At 43.0% G+C, this 24756-nt stretch overlaps 1 protein-coding gene across 4 annotated transcripts in view; it reads right to left on the reverse strand.

Annotated features, from left to right (window-relative positions):
* ELMO1 (engulfment and cell motility 1) overlaps nt 1-24756 on the reverse strand; it is a 524791-nt gene that overhangs the window by 39451 nt on the left and 460584 nt on the right. For all 4 annotated transcript variants that reach the window (XM_042970062.1, XM_042970058.1, XM_007078577.3 and 1 more), the window contains one exon: nt 5511-5674. In XM_042970062.1, coding sequence (XP_042825996.1) covers nt 5511-5674 — 164 coding nt within the window. The remainder of the gene's footprint in view (nt 1-5510; nt 5675-24756) is intronic.

A 24756-nucleotide genomic window follows, 5' to 3' on the forward strand; every position in this document is an offset into this window, starting at 1 on the left:
TCTGTTTTCTAAGTGATTTTCCTCTTCTTTCCGTGCAAATGGGACTCAGTTGCTATAAAATTCATTCAAATTAGGAAAACATAGGTAAAACCCACATGGTGTGTCTGTGGATGAGATTTGACCTCAGAATAATCCAGGCAACAACACCACGGGCTAGATTTGGGGTTTGAAATTCTCAGCTTGGGGTGAATGAGGCCAAGGTCATGGATTCACTGCCTTTGCTTTGATAGATATCCCTCTTATTCTATTTAAAGGCCTTGTAAATAAATAAAGGAAGAATGATTAAAGGGGGTAGGTTAAATGAATGTGTGAAGGACAACTCCAAGTCCAGCATGTTTCTGGAAGAGGATCCCAGGTATGAGTCCAGTGAGGCCAGCACCATATACAGAAGACAGACGCACCACTAGACTGGTGCGATGCCGCCCTGCACCTGTGGTCTGCCCTACTGAGCTGCTACTCAGCGCTCACCTACAGTAGAGGTTGGCTCACTTTTTCGGTAAAAGGCCAGGTAGTAAATATTTCAGGCTCCATGGGCCATACACTGTCTGGCAACTACTCAGCTCTGCCATAGCAGAGTGAAAGCAGTTGTCAGTATATAAACACACGAACGTGGCTGTGTTCCAATGAAACTGCATTTACAGAAACAGGGAGTGAGTGTGATTTGGACCAAGAGCCATCTATGCTTTGCTGACCCCTGATCTAACATGGCTCTGTGAAGACTTTGGGTGGGTTGAATGACAGTGTCTGTTTCATGGAAATTGATCTGTCTGTGTTGACACTGGAGGGCCTCCAAATTCAGTCTTTGTACTTCCTCTGCTCTTTATATTACAGACTCAGGACTTTAAATAGCAACTTTATGCTGACAACTTCCCAAATTTGTATTTCCAACCTGGACCTTTCCGTTCAACTCCAGATTCATCAATCCAACTGCCTATTTGGATGTCTCACAGACACCTCAAACTTGACAGGTCCAAAGCTGAACTCCTGACCCCCTGTGCTAACATCTTCCACTCTCTCTATCCTTTAGTTGTTCAGCCCAAACAAAACCCTGAGCTCATCCTCAACACCTCTCTTTCTCTTACACCCCACATCCAATCAATCAGGAAATACCTTTCTTATCTTCAAAATCTATCTAATCTATATCATTTTGTTCTTGGATTATTTAAGTAACTTCCTTACTGATCTGTTTCCAAACTTGCCTCCCTGGAGTCCATTCCCAATATAGTAGCAAGAGGGATCATTTAGAAACCCACGTCAGAGCATGCCAATCTTCTGCTCAAAACCCTCCAATGGCTCCCCAACAAGGCCCTCCATACCAACTTCCAGCCTCTTCTCTGGTCTTACTTCCTATTGTTCTCCCCCTTGCTTACTCTTTTCTAGCCACTCTGGCCTTCTTTATTGAGCACCTGGACCTACTCCTACCTCAGGGCCTTTGTACTGTTGGTTCTCTCTGCTGTATTCTTCTCCTAAATGCACACATAGCCTGCTCCCTTAAACATCTTTACTGAAATGTTACCATCCCAACTAGAGGGATCTACTCTGACCACATTATTTAAAACTTCCAGCTCTCCATTCCCATAGTCTTTATCCTCTTTTAACATGCTATCATCTTATTTACTGTGTTTATTGTCTGTTTCTCTCCACAACAATACAATCACGATAGGGTGAGAATTAAGTCCTCTTTACTGCTGAATCACCAACACATAGAACAGCATGTGGCAGGCATTTGATAAGTATTTGTCAAGTGCACTGAACACTGAAAATTGTGTAACTGACCAGACCATTCTACCGGCACTGGTTAAGAGAAAGCATTGAGCAAAGCTTGTGGCCAGTCTTTAGTGAGGAGGCAGATATGCAGCATAGGCATTGGCCTTATTTCCGGCTCTGTTTGATTTTACTTTTTCTTTCTTACCTATACTTCTCCTGTACCTTCCGAGATAAGGCAGGGGAGGCACATACAAAGACATTCATAGTGTCAGTTTTATCATTTACATTTCAACAGTGTGACCACATGTTCAATTCTGGTTATCAGCTAATGGGTAAGAGTGAACATTTCTCTTAGTGGATATTATGTGCCAGGCATATGCTAAATGCTTTTAAAGAACTAGGTCATGCACATAACGATGCAACAATGTATACGCTTTAATCATCTTCCTTTTTAGACATTAACAACAGCAGGCTTAGGATGGGTTACGTAACTTGTCTACAGAGCCATATTGGTAGGTGGTGGCCTTGGAGTCTGATTCCAGATCTGTTAGCTGCCTGGGTGTGGATGTGCTACCTTTTGCTACTATGCTTCATTGGTGTTTATCCCTGCCTCTCTTCTCCCCAATATAGTGTTAAATGACCTATTTTTGGACTATTCAAGCTTTTTATATCCATTAACTCGGATTAATTGTGTGGATGGACTTATTGTCCCTGTAAAGTCATGCTAAGTGGAGAAAAACAAATATCTCCTCTCTGAAACAATGAGTTAAGAGCTAAGAAATAGAACAGAGCTTCTTCACCCCACTGAATATCCACCCCCCCTAAATAATTACTCATACAGGGTGTGCATTTTTCTTCTCGGGAAACATCAACGTTTTATAATAATGGGATGTGTGCCTCAAAGCATCTTTGTGGCACTTAGGTTTGCCACCGTGTTGTGTGCGATAGTCACAGAGGCGACCAGGTGAGGGGGGGTGCACTACGGGGGTCAAGAGGCTGGTGAGGGTGTGGCCAGTGGGGTTCAGTCAAGCCCCAGGTAAGTCATTGTCCCAGTCCTCAAAATGAAAAGCTTAAACTGGATGACCTTGAAGGTGCTTTTCAGTTCTAAATTTCTAATATCCTAATCCCTGAGCTTGGGTGAGATGTGTCTCCTCTATGTTCTCATGACAACCCCTACCCGTGCTTCTTCCAACCAAGCCCAGTCTGTGGTAACCCTGCAACCCCAGTTTCACAATCTTGGACAGTGGGAGGTCAAGTGCCTCTGGTTCTCTGCCTGTCCCCATCACCTTGGGCAGAGCTGAGAAGGTAGGAGTCATTTGATACATATTTGTTATGTGAATTAATGAATGAATACAAACAATCATACATGTGTTGACTTTCTCTCTGTTGACTTGAGTTTGTTCTCCGAGCCATTTTGGCAGCTTTTAGGCTTCCTCCAATCCCACACTGAGTTCTTGTCTAGTTGGTCACTCAACAGACAATGCATCACTGGACGAGAAGCTGGAGGAGGCTGGCTGCCAACTGCCCATCTCAGAGGCCAGGATAATGATCAGGCTGGTTCATGGGCTCCACCCCACTTAAATTGCTATAGTTTCTGACAAGTCTTCATGACTTATTGCAACTATACCAAGAGCTCTAGTGAGCTGCGGTGCTTTTCAGTCCTGTGGCCAAATGATGCTGCCAAAGCTACATACATACCCAAGATTTCCTTTATATTTGTATGGCTCCCCCTTATGTAATAAATGTAAAGATAAGAGCTTCTTGTAATCAAGAGAATACTTCAGAATGTCACGGGCAGAGCCTCAGGAGATAAAGATATGAAGCCAAAAACAGGTGCAAAGGATTCACACTTCACATGCAGTTAACATTTCTACTTAGAATAAAGTCATGGTCAAACATTAATTGGAATCCCTCGGCCTCAACTGAGTGGTCTCTTAAAGTCTCCCTTTAGGCTTTAAGAATTGGTGTCAAAAAATAAGTTTCCTCGTGTTTACACATCCGCTGAAACAAACCTTATGAAATCCAACATTTCAGGACTGTAGGCCCTGGGATGGGGTGAGGCAGAATTGTCCCCCTCTGCAAATAAGAAACTATGTCTCTGAGGGGTCAATCATTTATGTGAGGGGCTTTCTTTCTGGTAGGACTAGCTGGACCCTCTGGCTGAGGACCAGTGGCAAAGCCCTGGCAATGCCTGCTGCACAGCTGGCTGGTGCTCAATGCAGGTGTGATTCAAGTCTCACGATGCAAGCCAAAGACCCTCAGGAAGCGCTTCTCTCCCTTGCACCTAATGTCACCCTCACTAACATCTGCAGTTCCGCTCCACAGCCTCTAACCGTGGTTCTTAGGGCCTGAAAATAAACACATAGTAGACAGCTTGGCTATTGTCTTTTCAGACCTGTGAACTTTCTTTTTCTTAAAAAATTTTTAAATGTTTATTCATTTTTGAGAGGCAGAGACAGAGTGTGAGTGGGGGAGGGGCAGAGAGAGAGGGGGACACAGAATCTGAAGCAGGTTGCAGGCTTTGAGCTGTCAGCACAGGGGGCGTGAACTCATAGACCACAAGATTATGACCTGAGCTGAAGTCAGACACTCAACCAACTGAGCCATCCAGGCACCCTGACCTGTGAACTTTCTTAAACCTCATCTTAGTCTTGCACTTTGCAAAGGAGCTCTGATGGGGTGGACAGAGCATTGGTTGAGGGATCAGTGGGCTGGAGTTCAAGTCCTGGCTCCTCACCTCTCTGGTCTATACCTGCTCCTTGAATGGGAGTAAGATCTACCTACTTCATATGGATGTGAGGAAATGAAATAGCGGGAGGGGCTGCTTTGCAAACTGCCAAGTATTAAAAAGGCCAAATATTTAAGAGTAAAAGACAGAAAGAGGGGTAGAAAGAAAAAGGATAAGAGACAGAGACCGAGAGGGTTAGTTAATGTCATAATGACACCTATACTGTAGGTCTGCTTCACCAAAAATTCAGAAGAAGCTGTGTCCAGTCTTCTGCAGGAAGAATAAGAATAAATATCACTTTCCTTACCACTCCCTGCCTTTTCTCCTGTTTGCTTCTGTATAAATTATAAGGGTAACAAAACTGACCTGGCTCTTAGAAAAAGACAAGGGAAGATCAATAGGCCAGTTCTAAGAAAAGATGAATCAAAAAAAAAAAAATCCCCAAAACAAAACAGTCTCTGTGCTGAAGGTGCAGGGCATCCCCAAGATAGAGGTATGTGAAACGGCAACTGGTGCTGCAAAGTCCTATAAAAAGAGGGCCTGCTTCCTCTCCTTCTCAGGCCTGCAGGCTGATGGGCAAGCAGGTGATGCACGATGCTCTGCCACGAGGCAAAGCTGAGGGGGCAGGGAGAAGTGGATCTCTCTCTTCCTCTCAATCTGTCTCTTCCACCCAGGACTTCAGTGTTCATATTGCCCGAATTATCAGTGGCCCTTGCTCTTGTCAATCAAAGGGACCTACCGAGAATAGCTGCACAGGCAAAAAAAATTTTGTCCCGGGTGTTAGGAAAGGTCCCCCCCACTTTTCGACTATGAATTCTCAGAGGACTCGTCAGTCACCAGGCCACTTCCTGGTTTGGGTCCTGCTGCCAGCACTGTGCCTGCCTTCCCCTCAGCCAGCCCTGCCCAGCCTTCCTTCCTCAGGGAGCTGCTGAGACTTGAGGAACCCAACTGACATTGCCTGGAGTGTCTTTTGTTGGCCTTCTGTAAGGATCTCATGAGACAGCCCACGACAGGCCTTCAGACCAGAAGTATTGGGTCAGAGCCTTCAAGGAGACAGAGGACAGCGGTTACTTACAAAATCGGGCGAGACTGGAAATCTTCCTGGTTCATCCTCTCAGACTGGCGGATTTTCAGGATCTCGGTGTAGCTCAGGTTCTGCAGTTTGCACTTGAACTGATCCAGGGAGCTAGGCTTGGTTGTGAGAGCTCTCATAACCTGCTCCTTCACCACCTGCATTACCTGTAGATGAAAGGAAGACCATAATTTTCCTGGGGGCCGTCCTTGCCCATTGGAAAAAATCTTCCGGAGATAATGGCTCCCTACCTCCCTTGACTTGCACTCTCTGCCCAAACCTTGAGAGTGCTTTTCCAAAGAGTAGACTACCATGATGTACATCTTCAACTTTGTCTTGTACCTGTAGAACCACAAGGAAGGAGATGGATGGACTAACTTGGGGTTGGGGATGAGAGGCCTGGCTGGGAGGAGTGGTCCATTTGCTCGATATATTACATGTCTGTGCTGAAGCCAACACCACGGACAATGCAAACTTGAAAAGCAAAAGAAGTCCAAGAGGCAGTGAGGACTCTGCATTACCATTATTTTTTCTGGAAGAATATCACTGAGACACAATCAACTGTGGAAGTTTGGTTGGCACCGGTTCAAATGAACGCGAAACGATACTCACACTCGCCCTTCCCAGAATGTTTTCCCCATGTAGTTAAGGCCTGAGTGTTCATACAAATGAGGGATTTGAAAATGCACACGTGCCTTCTTGAGCCAGGCACAAAAAAAAAAAAAAAAAAAAAAAAAGAAGTCTATTAAATAGAACAGACATATCCCACTGGAAGCCTCAAGAAAAAAAGAATATGGTAATGTGCTATCCAGCCCACAAGGAGGCAATTAAACATTGCCTCCATTAATGTGGATTCATCTTCATCAGAATTTATAAAGCAGGGAAAGACTAGAGAACACAGAGGCATCCAAGACACTTGCAGTAATCTCCCTGCTTCTTTTTTTATCCTCTACTGCAAATGAAAACAATTGTTACCATTGACAAGGTAGTTACTATGTGCCAGATACTATGCTGGTGCATTATATATGTTCTCTCTCTTAATCCACTCAAATTTATGAGTTAGATGTGATCATCATTCTACTTAGATATAAAGAAACTGAGGCTTTGAAATGTTCAGTAACTAGTTCAAAATCCTCTGACTGGTTGGTGGTGGATGAGTTGGGATTTGAACCCTAGGGTGTGAACACTCTACTACACTGCCAATCATGCCACCATCCTTGGGGTCAATAGGTAACTTAAAAATACGAAAAAAATCACAAATGCAACTCAATTATATGCTAGATTTTGTGCCAGGCAGATTTTTTATTCATCATCTCATTTAATCTTCCTTCCAATCCAGCAGAATAGGTGTTATTACCACTCCTTTAAAGATGAAGAAACTGAGACTGAATGATGGAGGACTTATCCAAGGCTACACATATCTAGTTGAGTTCAATGGCACCAAGCAGTCCAGTATGGTGCATACAGCAGGCACTTGATGGTGAACAGCCCTGGGGTGCCATGTGTGTGCCTTCATCACTATGAATGTGATCCCAGCATATTCTTTATGGCTTCTAATCAGTTCTTTGTTGAATAAGTGATGCATGATAGGTACTTGGTAATTGCTCACTGACTAGTCCTACACCAAGATGACATTTTCATCAAGTGTTATTATAATAGAGGTAACAGTTTTACAGCATGGAAAAGATTGTGGCAAACCTGAACTTCCAAATGTGCCTGAGTGCTAGGTGATGGGAGAATCTCACCGCCTTAGAAAATACTACGCAGCTAAAACGTCCTCTAAACACTTAACAGCTCCTTGTACTTGCTGAGCTCTTTGATGGTGTGGGTTGCTAAGCAATCTGCTCAGGTTTCTTTCTCCAAATATATGTCTCTCTTATAGCTGTCCTGTCCACATAAGGACCTGTTCACTGACCTGCAGGGGTCTAGAAGACACTGGGAGGTAGCATATCCTCCTTGATAGTGGAACTAAAATGGCCTTCAGGAAAACCTGGGGGCTTCCCACCAGAAGTCAGGTGACCCCAAGGACATAAGTCCCCTACCTCAGGTATGCCAGCTGTCCTTACTCTTTACTCATCTGCTGACCCACTGCTTTCAGTGCCCCCATGTTCCAGGGATCCCAGGTCAGGCATATTTTCCTTTAGTCAACTGAAAATGGCTGAACTGAAGAGAAGATGAGTCATAGGTGACAGGAATAAAAACAAATCTACCTATTTTTCAAGTTATATCAACCCTCACTTTTCCTTATATGCTTCTGACATTTAGGAACCCAAGTTCACAATGAGAAGAACCTCCATTAGGTAACATATTTGCATTTTCAGGAGGACTTTCTGGGAGGTAGTGTCTTATCACAAAATGGCAGGAAATTTCAGGAAACTACAGAAGAAAACTTGGAGGATGACAGATCTCTGTCATGTACTCATGAATCTGCTTTATCCAGTAGGCACCACAGAGGCCCTGTGTGCCACAGCTGCCCTATGAAGGGGAGGGGTGGTTGCTGGTGACAGCAGTGGTTTAAAGACATGAAGGCAACTGTCCTTTTTTTTTTTTAAATATGAAATTTATTGTCAAATTGGTTTCCATACAACACCCAGTGCTCATCCCAACAGGTGCCCTCCTCAGTGCCCATCACCCCCCCCTCCCTCCCACTCCCCATCAACCCTCAGTTTATTCTCATCCTTTTGGACTCTGATTCATGGGAGTTTCTAGGACCATGGCTGGGTCATGCAGTCTAACTCCACTGGTTACCAGCTTACCATAAAGCAGACGATATTGATTTGAAGCAATTATTACAAAGTTGCTTGAGAAGCATTACTTACAAAGTCAATACAACAAACATCCCTGAATACTTATCATGTGTCTACACTGGGTGAGGCACTAGGAATTCAAAGATGAATAAGGTATGGCCCTTGCCTTCTGTAAACTAACAGTGTAATAAGAGCTAGACATTGGACACAGGCAATAATTGTTACAATAGAAGTGTGGATGTGATAGAGAAGACAGACTGGTGGTCTCTGGTGGCAGACAGGGAGGAGTGGGTGTTCAATGCTGTGGGAAGAGATGAATAACCTGAACATGACACCTAATTAACCCCTTTGAGCCTGGGCTGCATCTGAATTGGAGCCAGTTACATAAGCATCGTTTCATGCCCCCAGCATAATGGCATAAAAGAAAATTTCCAGTTGACCTTCCACCTGATCTGCTGCTTTTTTTACTCAAGAAAAATGCTAAATTTGGGATGCTTGACAAATTTTGAAAATTGTGACCAATTTATATTATGTGGCATAAATGGTGGTTAAATTTGGTCAAGGTTGAACTATAACAGTTTGCTGTTTCACGAGAGGGGCATCACAGGAGCTGTCTGTCCCCTTCCCCATTTGGAGAAACTCAGAGTCAAACCAAGGAGATAATTATCATCTCCCAATGTTATTTGACCCTCATGTGGGAGGTAGAGGACATGTAAGAGAGACTAAGAGCGATTAGAATACCAAAAATGAAGAAGCAGTTTTTAAATAGAATCAGGTTAAAGCTGGGGAAGTTTTAGAGACATCTCCACTTCCCTAATTTTATAGATAAGGAAAGAGGGCCAGGGGATTTTCCTACTTCTTGCATTTCTTAAGAGACTGTCACAGAGATGACAGTCACCAGACCACATATGATTAGACACAATGATTACACTACTAAGTGGGCATGTGACCTCAATTGACCAATCAACATCCTTGCCAGACTTCTGACTTGATGTGAAGCAGAACTGAAGCATGCTCTTTTCCCCTAAAATTGACAACTACAACACTGTCCCTTAACATGCAGGAAGAATGGGAGATATTAAGACTGATTTCGTTCAAATTAGACAGAAGAAAGGTGTGTGTGTGTGTGTGTGTGTGTGTGTGTGTGTGTGTGTGTGAGAGAGAGAGAGAGAATGTGCTAATGGTTAAATTATATTCAACCATAATGTTAATTCAATCCTGACATTTGCTGGTTTTGTTACGTGAACCTTTTTTTCCCCCATTTGAATGGAATTCTTGTCACTTACAACTTAAGATCTCAATGAATACATATAATGAAGTCAAAGAGGAATACCAGCTTATGGGTTGGAGGTTGTCCAGACTGGGGAAAAGTAGGAGAAGGAAGCTGGATAGAAACAACAAAGGTGCTTTAATAAGAAATACGTTTTAAAAATCATCCTCATTTATATGCACATGGTTGTACCTTTCCATGGAAATGATGATAATCCCTTACGGTGGTCTGGGAAATTCTTCAGCTCCTACTTCAATCTTATGCTTAAAATCTACTGTTAAGAGTTTCAATTCCTCTAGCTTAAGACTTTGATCTTTTGCTAGATGTAAGAATCCATAAGTGGTACAATCTTTTAAATTCCCAACAATCACTTATGCTTCAGTTTAAAAGAAAACACAGACCATTTCCTAAGAGTAGGTTGATAGGATAAGAAAAAAGATAAGGATAAGCCAAGGGGCACCTGGCTCCAGGAAAAGGGGTGCAAGTGGTTGGTATGTATATAGCATAGAACAGAGGTTAGGGAAGACAAAGACTGGCTTTCCCTGATTTACTTCACAGTTTTGCTTGGCACCAGCCCTGAGAAGTTCTATGGTCACTCTGTGTGCCATGGAAAATGACCCCAGTGAAAAATATCATTGATTTTTTTAAAGAGACAAAATAGTTAAATAAATCAAATATCTCTCTATTCCTTTGCAAAATACTTTCCACAAAGGCTACAATTAATAATGTCAAGTCTCCATGAATGCTCTATGTGTGCAATTTAAATCAAGACATTCACAACCACACGTTTGACTCTGTCTTCTTCGGAAAATATCAAACTTTTTATCATTGTTTGGAAAACCCACAGATGGTGTAGCAGAGGCATTAGCAAATCAATGAACTTAAAACTTCTTAATTACAGAATATGCTTTGCCACAGACAGCAAACAAAACATGCTTTTAGAATCTGCATTCACTTACTGCTATTGACCGATTATTTCATCAAGGTCAAACTGTGCCTGTGGTGTGTTTCTGGAATTTTTCCGGCACATGTTCTCTGTGATAATGTCACATGTTACAAAAGCAGTGGCAGTTCCATAAGACACATGTACATCAAATGGGGAAAACCTTTGGGCTCCTTGGAAGGTTGGGTTAATGGTGTTAAGGGCTGGGGAACTCTAACTAGAATCAAACATGCTGGTAATCTAACTGTGCTCCTGTTGTACATTGAAATGTGCTCCTGTGTTTTATTCCCAGATCTCCTGAGCCTCCCTGTGCTCCTAGTCTAATCACCAATTTGACCACACCTTTATACCCACAATCTTCATCCAGCATTATTCATCCATTCATTCAAAAACTCAACTGTTTTTCAAGCACCAACAATGTGCAAGGCACCGTGAGACATCTGAAGACTTGTGTCGAATGAGCACCCAGTCTGGGAAAGTGGATAAGACATGTACATACTTGCCTCCTCCAAGGGAGGAAGTAATGTCACAGTGAAGTGAGGGCAAGACATTCATTCCTCAAATACTTAGTCCCTCTCAAGTGCTGATGGGCTGACAGCACAGTACCAGGATTTTGGCTGGGGCTTGAGGAGAGACCAGATGTGGACATGATGAGAAGCAGAGAAGGAGCTACCATTAATGGTGGAAGAAACAGCATGAGCCAACGCTTGGAGAGAGAAGAAGACATCCCTGGGTGGGGAGGAGTGTATGGTGGCTTCATTTAGTTGGAAAAGTGAGTTAGGGCTGTGAGGTAAGCCTGAAAGTCAGGCTGGGCCAGACAGTGGGTGGTTTTGTTGGTTAAGATGAAAAATTTGGATTTTTTTTTTCTATAATTAATGATAAGTCACCAGGGGATTTGGGGGCTGTGTGATGAAATTCAATACTATAAAGTATGTTGGGACGCATACAAAAATTGGGAGAGATTCTGCTTGGAGAGGGGTCTGGGGAAACATTACTAAAGAGCCATTATCCCTGTTGCCACTGGGGTGAGGAAGGATGTCAGCAAGTCTACAAGGCCGAGACACAACTGTGGCTGGGACTTAAAGGATGGATGGGAGTTACTGAGGGAAGAAGAGGGGCAGGAAGTCCAGGAAGAGGTAGCAGCAAGAGCAAAGGCTGGAGGGAGGGAGTGCATGGGTCAGACATTAGACAAAATATGCTTTTGGAGTCCATATTACAGCTTTCAGCAAATGGATGCTACTGGTTGCAGGATGGCTTCTCAGCCTTTAGGGCCCAACATACATGTTAGAAATAAGCCCACAGACCCAATCAAAGGAGGGACACGGAGACTCAGAGCACAGTGAAGCGAGGCTTTAATCAACATTCTTGCAAAAATGGGGGACTGACAGACATGCACACTCAGGACAATTACAGCAGACAATTTATCTCCTAGCATGCAAGTCCCTCCCTTGGTTCCTCATTGGCTGAGTACTAGAGGTTATAACCTTACCCGGATATTGTCTATGCCCATGTAAGACCAAAAATAGTCTGACGGAAACAAGTGTATATTCCCTGAGGTGACTTTCAGGGACAGAGACTTTCAGTCCTTCCCTCATGCTCATTGCAAAGCCCACAAAAATAAGCCCACGAAATGGAGAGGGGAAGAAGAAACAGGAAGTGAAGTGTCTAAAGATTTGAGACTCCATTGTTGGGGGGGTTGGTTCATACATATTTCCAATAGATTGTAAACCTATTGTTAATTAGATAGCACAGCTTTTATTTGGTATTTCTGAAAAGGAATAATCTCCCTTACTTCTCATAATACACAACTGTGAAGCCAGGCTGTGACTTTTTCCAAGACAGTCTATCTCTCCCAGACTCAGTTTTCTCATCTGTAAACCATAAATACTAATCATTTAGAATTTGTCAAGGTGTTGTTCTTTAGATAAAGCCTCATACCATTTATGGTACCTTGGACCATACATGGGTTTCCCTTCCCAAGCCTTAGTCTGCTCACTATAAAGTGGAAATAATAGTTCAGAGTTCATAGGGTTATTGTGAAATCGAAATAAGATATTATTTCAATACACCAAATAGAACATATTAGACACACAACAAATATGATGTCATGCTCCCTTGCCTTCTGAGAATGAAATGACTTATATCAGAGGTTTCTCCTACAATAAAATATCCTTGAAAGAGTGTTCCGAGACCACATCTGTATCATTTGGGAACTTGCTGGAAATGCAACTTCTCAGACTCACCCCAGATCTACTGAATCAGAAACTCAAGGAGTAGCACCCTGCAATCAGGGTTTCTCAATAGCTCCTCCAAATGATTCCAGCACTCACTAAATGTGAGAAGCTTGGTCTCAGCAAACATTTAGCCCCACTTCTCAGCCTTCAGTGTGGCATCAATGGCAATTCGTGCCATATCCCATTAAAGGAGATAAGTCAGTTACTGGTGTACCTTTCTCCAACTAGATTGTAAATCCCTAGAGGGCAGGTACTGTTCCTTATTTGTATTGTGGTCCCTAGTACTTAACACGGTATCTTGCAGACTGTAATAATGGTTGATATGTTTAATGCCAAAGATTCTTAGGCTCCCACATTTTATCTGTAGAATTAAACAAATACATCCTTAACACAGTTATAAGACTGTTAACATGGTTTTCAAAGTGCACTTTTACAAAGTCTAAAAAGTAAAGTCCATGGCTTTGAAATGCTGTCTTAGGTTTTGAGAGATCGTTTTGGGCTTCCTTTCCCAGGTTGAGTTGGAAAAGGCTGGTCTGTGAAGAGTAGAGAGTTTCTAGAAAAGCCACTATTGGGCATTATCACTAAAGGAGGGAGTCAGCACTTACAAAAATGTACAATCTACCCAATCAGTAGTGACCCATTAAATGGATTTATCTTCATAATGAAGAGAAAAGGCTGTCTCAGAGAAGACAGATGTCAACACAGTCCAGCTTAAAAATGAGTCATGTGGGAGAACTGTCATTGCCAGGTTTTAGGACTGGACCATTTTTCTTCCTAAGAATGTTCCTTACACAAAACAAAATGACTGAAGACTCATAAGGACCAAAAAATTGCAAGGATTCTGCCTGGAGAGGGGTCTCACTGCTCATATACAGGCAGAATAACTTCCCAGAGACCAGAGATCACTTTGAAGGGCTAATCTCCAAGTTTAGGATGTGGGGAGAAGAGGCCTTGCCCAGAAAAAGTGCTAGAAGTTAGGGTAAAAACTGATGACATTCTAGGCAGGGACAAATATTGACCTAGATGCAGGCTTTCAATCCCCCCCCCCCCGCTGCCCCCCCCCACTCCAGCCCCCTAGAGGTCTTTAAAATTAGGACACCTTCTGGAAACTAAAAATGGTTTTACTTTGTAGTTTTGCCACGGCTGGGGAGTGGACTGCCTAGGCTAGTCCACGCAAATGAGACTTTTTGCTGAATGGTCTCAAATGTATTAAATGAAGGGGAGAGAAAAATTAAAAATGCTTTCTGGGCCCAAGGAGAAGCATTTAGGTTTTCTGTATTTATTCTGGGGCAGTATGGGCACAGAGCAGAGGTTGGCAAATTTCTGGTAAGGGCCATATTGTGTCTGCTGCAACTACTTAGCTCTGCCTTGGCAGTGTGAAACTGGCTGCAGACAAGAAGTAAATGAGTGTGGCTCTGTTCCAATAAAACCTGATTTAAAAAACAGGTGGTGAGCTAGATTTGGTCTGTAGGCAGCAATTTGGCAACCCCTGGTATAGAGGAAAAACACCTGGCTTTACAGATAGGCCATGCTCATTTCAAAGTCTTGTTCCATGATATGCTGAGCTAGGTGAATGAATCACTCAGCTTCTCTGAACCTGTTTCCTTATCTAGAAGGTGGAGGTGACCAACTTTAGTCAGGATTAGGAGATGCTGAGCATTGATCCCTAAACACTATCCCCATCATTAGGAGGTTTCCTGTGAATCTTAGTCCTCAAGACAGCTCATCCAAAAAATAAAATAGTCCTTGCGGTATGAAGACCCCTTCATGATGACACAGGGTGTTTAGAATGCATGGAGGGCAGTTCAAGATTATATTTAAGTTGCACTGAACAGAACTGATTCCAATATTTAAGTTTTTGTTTTCTTGAAAACAGTGTTCTCAATTGTCCCCCTGAATGGTTTCAGGGCCTCGAAGATACTTTTTCCTGTCCTTGCTCCATCCTGCCACACGTCCTGCTGAGGTTTGACCAATGCAGTCCCCTAATGAAGGGCCCTGTGGGGTCAGGCTTGATGTAAATGGCCAGAAACTGTTCTGAAATCACAGAGGATCAGCTTAGCTGGTGTGCAACCTCCAGCCCCTCTCGATTTCATCATGTGTCCTCAATTATGCAAGATGAATTTGAAACATTTTATTCATGAATCAAATGCAATAATAAATGCAAAAAAGCTCCTTCGCATTTCACAATGGACATGGCTGAATCTTGGCAGGCGGTCATAATGAGAATCAGCAAGTCATTTAGCTTAGTTTCTCCCTTGCTGACTCTGTTTCTCCAGTGGGTCTCTAACAGTCCTCTGAGCTCTCAACTCCTAGGATATCTGTCTGAGGGGCTGATGATGACTTCATTCAGAGCCGAAGGCCACTGCGATGTGTGATGTGAGGAGTGAGGTCACTGTAACTCTTCTTCCCTAAGATAGAATTTCTGAACCCCACACAGGTTAGGCTTGTTGTGCATTATATCAAAGGCCAAGATATGTACCCAAGAGCTGAGAAAAAGGACAGTTCACTGCAGACCAAAACCTTTTCCTGGTTTGACTCCTCTCAAGATAGAGCCTGGAGTATAAACTGCCTGACAGCCAAGGCCTGCTCTTTGGGGGCCATCCATCTGTACTTGTGACCGAAATGCAACTCTGACTTGCATTATGTCTTTAGTGAGTGATGGAAAACTGTGCAGCAATGATCAAAATAATGGAACTACCTGGGCTTGGAAGTTGAGAATTTGGCTCTGAGGATTACACTTTTAAGGGTGTTGTGCTGTCGACTTGCTTCTTGAATACAAGAAGCAATACATTGGTCTACATTGAATACATTGGTCTACTCCATGTCATTTTCACTAACTCCTCCTTGGGCCTCTGGCCCATCATTACCTGTCCTGATTTACCCAAAAGCCTCTGATTTTACCTCTGTCCCCTTCAGACCCTGCCCACAGAGGCTAGATTGTTTCCAAAATGCAAGTCTGATCATATCATTTACCTGCTTAGGACCTACAGGGGTTCAGCACTGCTTGTGGATGACCAGCCTCTCTAGTGTGGCCATGAGGGCACACGTGGTTGCCTTCCAACTCCCGCTCTAGCAGATGCCTCCTCCTTGGCTTCACCCCTCACACCCCATGATCTAGTCACACTGAGATCCTTTCAGTGCCTCGAACTTCACCCCTGTGCCCTCATTTGTGTTCTTCCTTTAACCTGTGACTAAAATCCTCCTAATACCTGCTCATTCTTCAAGTCTACAAAATCCTTCTCTGACCTGCTGCCCTTCCCTCATGTCGGTGCTGGTTCCCCCATTCTCCCATCATGGGATCATACTATGTAACATCATGAACAGTGTCCTTCATTAACTAATGCATATCCAGGATCTGCACAATCCACTCACATAGTAGTAACTGAGAAAATGTCTACCTATTTATTACAAATGGACCCATCAAGTGATTAAAAGAAATAAATAGCTTTAAAAATCAGCAATTCCCAACTCTAAGTCTAAAACAGAATTTAAAGCAGACTTTTGCCTGGCCTCACCCCCAGAGATTCTGATTCATTTGGTCTGGAATAGGTTCCAGACACTGGGCGTATTTTTGAAAGCCCCACAGGGGATGCTAGTGTGTGGCTGGGCTTGAGATCTACTGGTCTAAATGAGGAGGCACAAGAAGACAGGAAGGAGTGATGACTGCTGTCCTTCCAGGGGAAAGAGAGAAGGGACAGGCCTCTTCCCTCCTTCACGTGCCCAATGCAACTTACAGATGAGGAACCAAGACCTCGGCTTGCTACTGCCTATAGTTCCCCCAAGGCTTGGTCTTCAGATATTAGCCACAGTGTGAACAGGATGAGTGCTCTCATCTAGGACAGTCAGAGACAGGGTCAGGGGACCATGCTGGCTCTGAGCATACTTTGAGAGGCCACCTTTACTCAGGAACCAGACCACTGTGCCTGGGCTGTTTATCACTGAGGCAGCCAGAGCCACTGTGGTGCTGTGGGCATCTGCCTACCAGGATCAAGTGCTGCTGAGGGACCCCTTTAGCAAGGGCGACCACTTTGTTCCCAATGGGCCGACAATTCCTTGGGTAGCAGTTAGCATCAATGTTCCCAGACACAGGGCAGCAGCCTGCGTGCCAACCTGAGTAGGCAACCTGCAGCCGGTAGTGTCGACATGGGCCTGGGGAACCTGAGGGACAACTAGTATTAGATACAGTATGAAAGGTGACTTTTCAAACATGCCCTGAGAGCAAAGAAGATGGCCCTGGAGCAGTTAGAAAGGGAAGCTAGCTGCCCAGCACTGTTTCCTTGCTTTGTGAGCTTCCTCTGATTTTTAGCCACTAATAAAATAGGAATTGGATGGCAGGAGACAGAGAGATGTTCAGACAGCTTCAAGTATCCTGAGAATCTGATCATAATCCAAATTGAGAACTCTGAGGGCCTTGGTGTTAGTCTCCCAAATAGCTCGTTATACAATGCCTGACTCCATGGTTCCGTGCAGGTGCTAACTGGGCGATTTCACATTCCAAAGACTAAAACACAAGGCACTAACAGCTGTCCTGTTCCTCATGAGAAGGCATTTTACTTAAGGCTTAAGGCATCTTTATGGCCAGTAAAAAAATAAATCTTTCAACCAGGAATTCATCTTAAAATCAATTAGTGCTGGGTCTGTTGAAGAACAATGAATATAGAAGCAACACATTTCTCACTTTCTTCAGCATCTGCAGGAAGCCAGTTCAAAAGAGGAGAAACAAAGGTGAGGTTTAGGATCACTACCTTCTCTCCGCAGCCTGCCCTTGAAGGGACAGCAATTGAGAGGCAAATAGCGATATGACCAAACTTCCTTTCTCTACTGAAAATAGGGAGCCAAATTAATATAGTAATCAGGGCAGACTTGCTGGTCAGCTAATTGAAGGCCCTGGTTGACAAGAGGGAGCTATTTTCACCAGTGTCTGATGGAGTCAGCCTCAGGCAAGCAGTCTGAGCAAATCACATTAGTGGGTGACATTTAATCTACAGCTTTGAATAAACAACATGTCAAACAAGTCAGTCAAAACATGTGACCATGCGTGGAGAAAGAGGCAGAAACAAATGGGGCTGGTTTTCTTACAAAAGTTGAGAAACTCTTTTCCAATAGGGTTGGGGGAAATGGTTAGTTTTTCTTTTAATACTTATACTACTATTGGTTGACTATTGCTCGCTCACTAAAGTTAGCCATATTTTGTCAAGCATAGATGTTGAAAGCAAAGTCTTTGGCAAATCTTCTGAAAGTTACAAAGAATGATCTTCCCAGTGGGAAAGTCTCCCAAGCTGGAGTTGCTACTGAGGTGTTGTGCTCTTGCAGCCATGGCTAAGAGTGGTGGTGGTAGCACTTGTGGAATAACTCTTCGGAGAGGTCCCCCAAAGCAGAGGAGGAACTTCATTGAAAAAGTAACTGAGCCTCAAAGGATTTTCCTTTTTGAAGTCACACAATCATGAGGCTAAAATACACAGTGCTAAATGATGAGCAATTCTCAACTGTCCTTGTTTATGGATAAATGGCATCCATAGGTAGCCCTTTAAACATTATGGGCTCTTACCAATAAATCTGAGATGGACTCACTGTTCCTTCTTCACTCATTCATTGTAATGTAAGGTGTGAAGGAAAGGAGTGAATGGTAACGTCTGCTCACGTGTTGATCTACCTTAGTGTGTCTCAACCTCTGTGGATGGTGGGATTTTACCCAATTCATCTCTGTGTGCCAGGATCAGTTTCATAAATATGTGTAGAGTCACTGAATAGGGCTAAAGGAAGATGGAGAAGGGGAGTATTGGTGGGCACTGATAAATTAGCCTCAGACTACTCTGAAATTAGTTGCCATTTGGAAAGAAATGAAACATCTACCGTCTCACATGGAGGTGAGGCCAGAAGTTCTGCATGTTGAGGTTTCCCAGCATGTTCTGCATAAACTGTTAAATAGTGACAAATGAAATGGGACAGCCTGCCCCTCTGGAAGGGATATTCAATAAACTTTTCATAAGCAGACTGCTCAGGCAAGACCACAAGCAATACAGAGTGGGAAAAGCGAGGTCTGGATCCTATAAACTAGCTCTGCCATCAGGCAAGGCTGATGGACCCCAGGGAAACCAGAATTATTGCTTCAGCAAGTCCCTCTGGGAGGACAGCGCCATCAAAATGAAGTGTTGGTGGGTGCTCCTCAGCAGACAGATGGGGCAGTGGAAACAGCCACACAGTGGGAACTTAAAATTTAGCAGCACCCATTGTCTATACTCTGTGATATATATGGGGAAGAGGTGTTCTGAATCATCAACAGAATATATTAGGAGTAAATATATTTTTACTTTCTAAATTTTACCTAATGAATTGTCAATTTCTGGTATTAAAATATTTAGAAGCATCCTGTACTTGCTCAGCTAACATTTATTAGGCACTTAATACAAGCTAAACTCGGGGTGAAGTGCTGGGAATACAAAACCAGACCCAGTGCCCACCTTGCAAAACTTCCTCTTAGGGGGAAGAAGGTGCGCAAATAAATAAGAATGTTGGACTTTAATAAGTTCTATTGTAGGTATGGGCTAACAATATAATTTGGGGGCAGGGAAAACAAAGTGATTATTAAGTATACCACTGGTTTTTGTGCATACAAAAGTGTTTCTATTCTTACCCTATTGTTTCAACAATGGCACCTCTTAGAGTGTATCGAAATTATGCATTCACTACTGGTCTCCCAGTAGGACACCTTGAGCCTTCAGAAAGAAGGGACTATACCTCATTTATCTTTTTATCACTAGTGGATTTTAAAATCCTGCATACCTGGAAAATTTCCCACTCAGTCCAGTAAAGCGAAGGTCAACCAGACTATATTTCTGAGTTACGTGCTTTAAAAAAATGATTTCTGGTGCGTCTTTGTGAAGGCCAGGGATGAATCCCTGTGATAGTTTTAAGCAGAAGGAAAGAGAGGGTTTATAACAGTAGCAATGATAGATTAACTCTGGTTAACACACTGCTATACCAACGTCCTGCTGTATTTTTCCCAGATGGTTGTAAATTGGGACACCTCATAAATCCCCAGGCCTTTTCTTTTCCATGGCTGGTTATTACAGTGTCCCAGGGCAGAGGAGCACTTTCTAAACTAAAGTAATTGTGAGCCATTTATTATCTTTAAAGGAGAACCTGTCAACCACCACAGCACAAAATTCAGACAATTAAAACAGCCCAGACTGCTCTGATTCTGTAAAATCCCAACAGTCACTTGGTGGTTTGGAGCCAATGAGCCCAAGGAAGATCTGAAATGGCTCCTGTGTTTCTCCACTCATTTCCTCTTCCTTTTTGCCCATTTGCTATTATCTCTCACAGCTGGATGAACACAGCTGTTCCCGTGGTTTCCCCAATCCACTGCATCTGCCACGCTTCGCCTGAATGTGGTCCCTTGCCCTCCTATGCATCCTTTGGAGAAAACCTCGTAGAAGGTAATGATGTGGCATATATACCATCATTGCTCTCTCCCAGGTCAGTGGTGGGCATCACTAATCTATCAGGGCACTTTATTTTCTGCTGGACCCAGACTCTGCCTGCAGGCAACCACCAACAACCAGTTGAATTAGGCATTCTTGGTGGCACTCACCCTCCATCTCCGAGGAAATCAATGTTGATAAGCAACCGTTACTCTTACCGAACATATTCAACTGTTCAGTAACCTTGGATCAGAGTATCTTAAAAGTCCCAATGCCCAATTTCTTTGAAGACTAACCATAGGCGTTTTAGGGCCTGGACCTGTGTTCAATTTTATGTACCTGTGAAAGTTGTTCAATCCAATAACTACACAGACTTTCTATCTAACTCACTATCTTGGCAATTGAAACCAATACTAACACCTCTGAAAATGATATACTGTCTGCAGTAAGGACCTAGTCATTGGTTCTAGAACAGTGTCAAACACTCAGAGCTGACACGTATTTGTTGACATGATGAAACAGTGGGCAGACAGGGGTCTCCTAGTTATAGACCTCCTAATTATAGACCTGATGTTAAACACAATCACCTTTTTCTTTCTTTTCAAATTTCCATGATTTTATAACTCTGGAAAAATTTTCTATGACCAATGTTTATGGAAATTGCCTAGCATTTTAATTAGGGTGAAATTCACTGAGGATTTTTTAGAAGTAACATCAGTTTCTATAAATCCACTTGTTCCTTATTTAATAAAAACAAATGAAATGATGTCTAAAAGAATACAAGGTAATGTATTAGGGTTCAGGTATATTGGAGAGTCAATGTTCTGCTCTGTTCCTTTTTTAAAAAGAAAGTGTGAAAGAAGGGAAAAAGGCATGAATCGTGTAAAGTGGTACAAGCAAAGGAAGCTTCAAAAAACAAAAGCACATTAAACTACACCTATGACGGTTCTCAATTTCTCACTTAAGAAATGTACGCATGTTATGTTGGATCTCACCAGGCATCCCATTCTTGAAGCAGAAAACATACTCCTGAACTGAAAACAAATTTAATATCCACTCTCTGTCTCACCTAATTAGGCACAGTCATAAGAATCAAATGGGATGGTTGCTCACAAAGCACCTTTTACCTATCAGAGGGGATGGAATGGCGGCTCTTAGCACCTTCTGGCACTTTACTCAGTGGAGGTACATGACTCTAAGCTTGGTATCTTTCCTCTCATTGTATCCTGACAACAATCCTGCCGAAGAGGGACCCTCCATTTCTTTCAGTTCCCAAAATTGAGGCTTAGAGAATTTACACTGGTAACTGACAGGGGAGAGATTAAAAAAAATTTTTTTAATGTTTACTTATTTTTGAGAGACAGAGAGTGACAAAGAACGAGCAGGGGAGGGACACAGAGAGAGGGAGACACAGAATCCGAAGCAGGCTCCGGGCTCTGAGCTGTCAGCACAGAGCCCGACACGGGGCTTGAACCCATGAACTGTGAGATCATGACCTGAGCTGAAGTCGGACGCCCAACCGACTGAGCCACCCAGGTGTCCCAACAGGGGAGAGATTTGAATCCAAGTTCTGAGTTTAGAAAGCCTATGCTTTAAATTATTAAAGTGGAAATACCAAGATGCAGTTGATTTCAGAATACGAGCGTTGAATGAAAAGATGTTTGCAACTTTTACCTATAGTTGGCAAATGCTACCACACTATGTCAGGGAAAAGAGTAGCAAGTTAACACATAGCTCCTTGTACCTAGGAAGTGCTCAAGTAGCAAGCACACTAGGAAAGTGTTTAGAAAGAAAATCCAGGTGAGAGTTTTACATTTATTATTGTCATAAGGGCGTCTGGGAATCAGCATGAACATCTGACAAATGAAAAATGCAGTCTGAGGAATTTGCTGAGGGTTTGCAGGGAGGAAGATGTCATCTACCTTCCAGAATGGTGTCTGCTGATGGGATAAGCAGAACTGCCATCTGCTAAAACAAATGTCTGAGGACCTGCAGGAGTCAAAGGGGACAAGTGTCACTAAATGTGGTATAGAAGATGATAGTCCTTTGAAACCAAAGTTGAAATATGGTGACTTAAATTAACTGATAACCATTCTTTGGGGGGTGGAGCAGGTTGGCAACGTCAGGCTTGTATGTACAGGTGCACAAGGATTGAGGAGAAGCTGAAAACACTGTGAGACTCCAAATGTTACATGGTGCTTACTGGTATTTGTGCAAACTTCTTTTTCTGGGATCTCATCTTGTCAAAGAGACTTTTCCTTCTGTTTTATCTGCTTTGGGTATAAAAAAAAAAAAAGCAAAGTCCTTGCCCTCGGGGACTTAAGCCCAAAAGTGGAGGTGAGGCCTCTAGAAGATTATGGTGCTTCCGAGATCAAGGCTGAAATATCAATGCTCCGTACATAAACGAACGAATGACTAGTGAATACAAAGAAGTATAGGACTCAAAGCATACAAGAAATTCTATATAAAATACAACTTCAGAATCTTAGAATTTTTGCCTGGATGGGACTTTAGAGGTCAGGTTGCAGCACATGCTAAGAGAGAATTAAGTGATTTAATAAAAATCACACTGGCAGAGCAGGGATTTGAACCCAAAGCTCCTTCCTGCCTTCTACCTGCTTCATGTTATTTGCTCTGAGGCATGATGTCAAATGATCATTCCCATGTACTCTGTGGTTCAAAGGAAGGGAGACCGTTTCCAGTTGGGGGATTAGAAAACATTGTAGGAACAAAGTAGGTTCTGGGTGGAGTTCTGCAGGATGGGGGTATGATTTAGGTCTGAAAAGAAGAGTGAGGGGGGTTAGGGCTCTCCCCATCAATAAAAAGGCAACTGCTTGGGGTGCCTGGGTGGCTCTGTCAGTTAAGGATCTGACTCTTGATTTTGGCTCAGGTCATGATCCCAGGGTTGTGGGATCTAGTCCTGCAATGGGCTCTGTTCTAAGTGTGGAGCCTGGTTAAGAGTACCTCTCTCCCTTGCCTCCTTCCATTCTCAGCTCATGTGCATATGCATGCGCGCTCTCTCTCTCTCTCTCTCTCTCTCTCTCTGTCTCTCCAAAAAACAAAAAAGGCAATTGCTCAAGATCACTTTGAATGTAAGGAAGGTCAAAGGAAAGCAGCAAGCACTGGAGTCAGGCAGAACTGGGTTTGAATCTTGGCTCTCACGTTCACCATCTATGTGTTCTGGGGTAAGTTTTTGAAACTTTCTAAGCCTGAGCTCCCCCAATAAACTGGAAATTACAGTATAGACTTTGCAACGTGATACAAGGATTAAAAGAATATTTATCAAGCAACTTTTACAGGGCCAGATATAAATGATAGTTATTGTTTATGCTTATTCACTTAGGAAGGGGGGTAGGATAGAGTGGAAGATGGGTCAGGATCAGACTATGGAGGCCTGTAACTGCCAAGAAGAATTTGTTTGAACTGAATTTTGCAGGAAGTGGTGAAAATTTAAGATCTTGAGAAGAAGAACTCCGTGATAAAGTCAAAGATTAATAATTAAGCCAGAACTCCTGGTGCTTACTGGGCTTTGCATCTTTCTTCTTGTGCTGCCTCCTGTGTAACCCTGGGCACACCCTCCTACTTCTCTGTTTTTTTTTCCACATCCCCAATGAATAAAGGCATCCTTGTAACTTTTGAATTGAGCATTCTGGATGGGCTGGTGAAAAAAAAAAAAGTCCTCTAAACAATGGGTTATCTTCAGGAAATAGGTATTCATAAAGTCTCTGGCTGGGAGTTGCCAAGGGAACTTTATATATGTTTTCCATTAGTTCCCTGTCAGTAATAGGGAGAAAGAGTCTATTTTGGAAAGGACTACAAAAAAATGTGTTGTGCCAGCTGTTGGCATGCCACAAGAAGGACAGCAACCCAATTAGAGCTAAGACATTTTCTCTATAACTTCAATATCAACATGTCTCTCCTCATTGCCCCACTCAAAGAACAGAAAGAGGCAAAAAGGAGAAAATTTGAGTAAAGAATGGATGCCAAACCCACATGGTGCAAGAGGTGAATGGAACGAGAAGGAAAAACAAGAGATAGGAAGTACGTAAGCCAAGATCAATATTATTTATCCTACACTTAATATTACTACACTCAAAGCATTGTTTTTCCAGTGTAAGATTGATTTGGTTAAAAAAAAAAAAGTAAAGCTATAAGTGCTTGCTCATTTAGCATAAGATCTTCAAAAGGAATGTTGCAAGATACTTTACTGAGACACCTACATTTTGTTTGAAGGTGACTGGGAAGCAGGCAGGCTCTGTAAGCCCAGTCTACAAATGGTGAGAACCAAGGAACAGAGAAAGGTTGTAGCTGGATAGGCACATCAGTAGCATGCCTCACACCTTATCCTGGGGTGTGTATCAAGAAATAACACCCCAAAGCATCATCTACTATGGAACCTGTCCCTTCTCTAGTTAGGGTAACCAAAAGTCACACTGGTGTTTCTAAATGACTCCCGTTTCTCAAGAACCCACCTCTCATGCTCCCATCAGACAACTTACAGCTATTTGTCTTTGGGTAACTAGGTTTCTACGATGTCTCTGCAAACTGCTCACTCCCCACACATCATTAATCAGTGCCAAACTAAACAGGCTCCAGGTCCAGCTGAGAATACAGTGGCTTGGCTCATCACC

Source organism: Panthera tigris, chromosome A2 (assembly GCF_018350195.1).
Source record: "Panthera tigris isolate Pti1 chromosome A2, P.tigris_Pti1_mat1.1, whole genome shotgun sequence".
In the NCBI taxonomy this organism is placed as follows: Eukaryota; Metazoa; Chordata; class Mammalia; order Carnivora; family Felidae; genus Panthera; species Panthera tigris.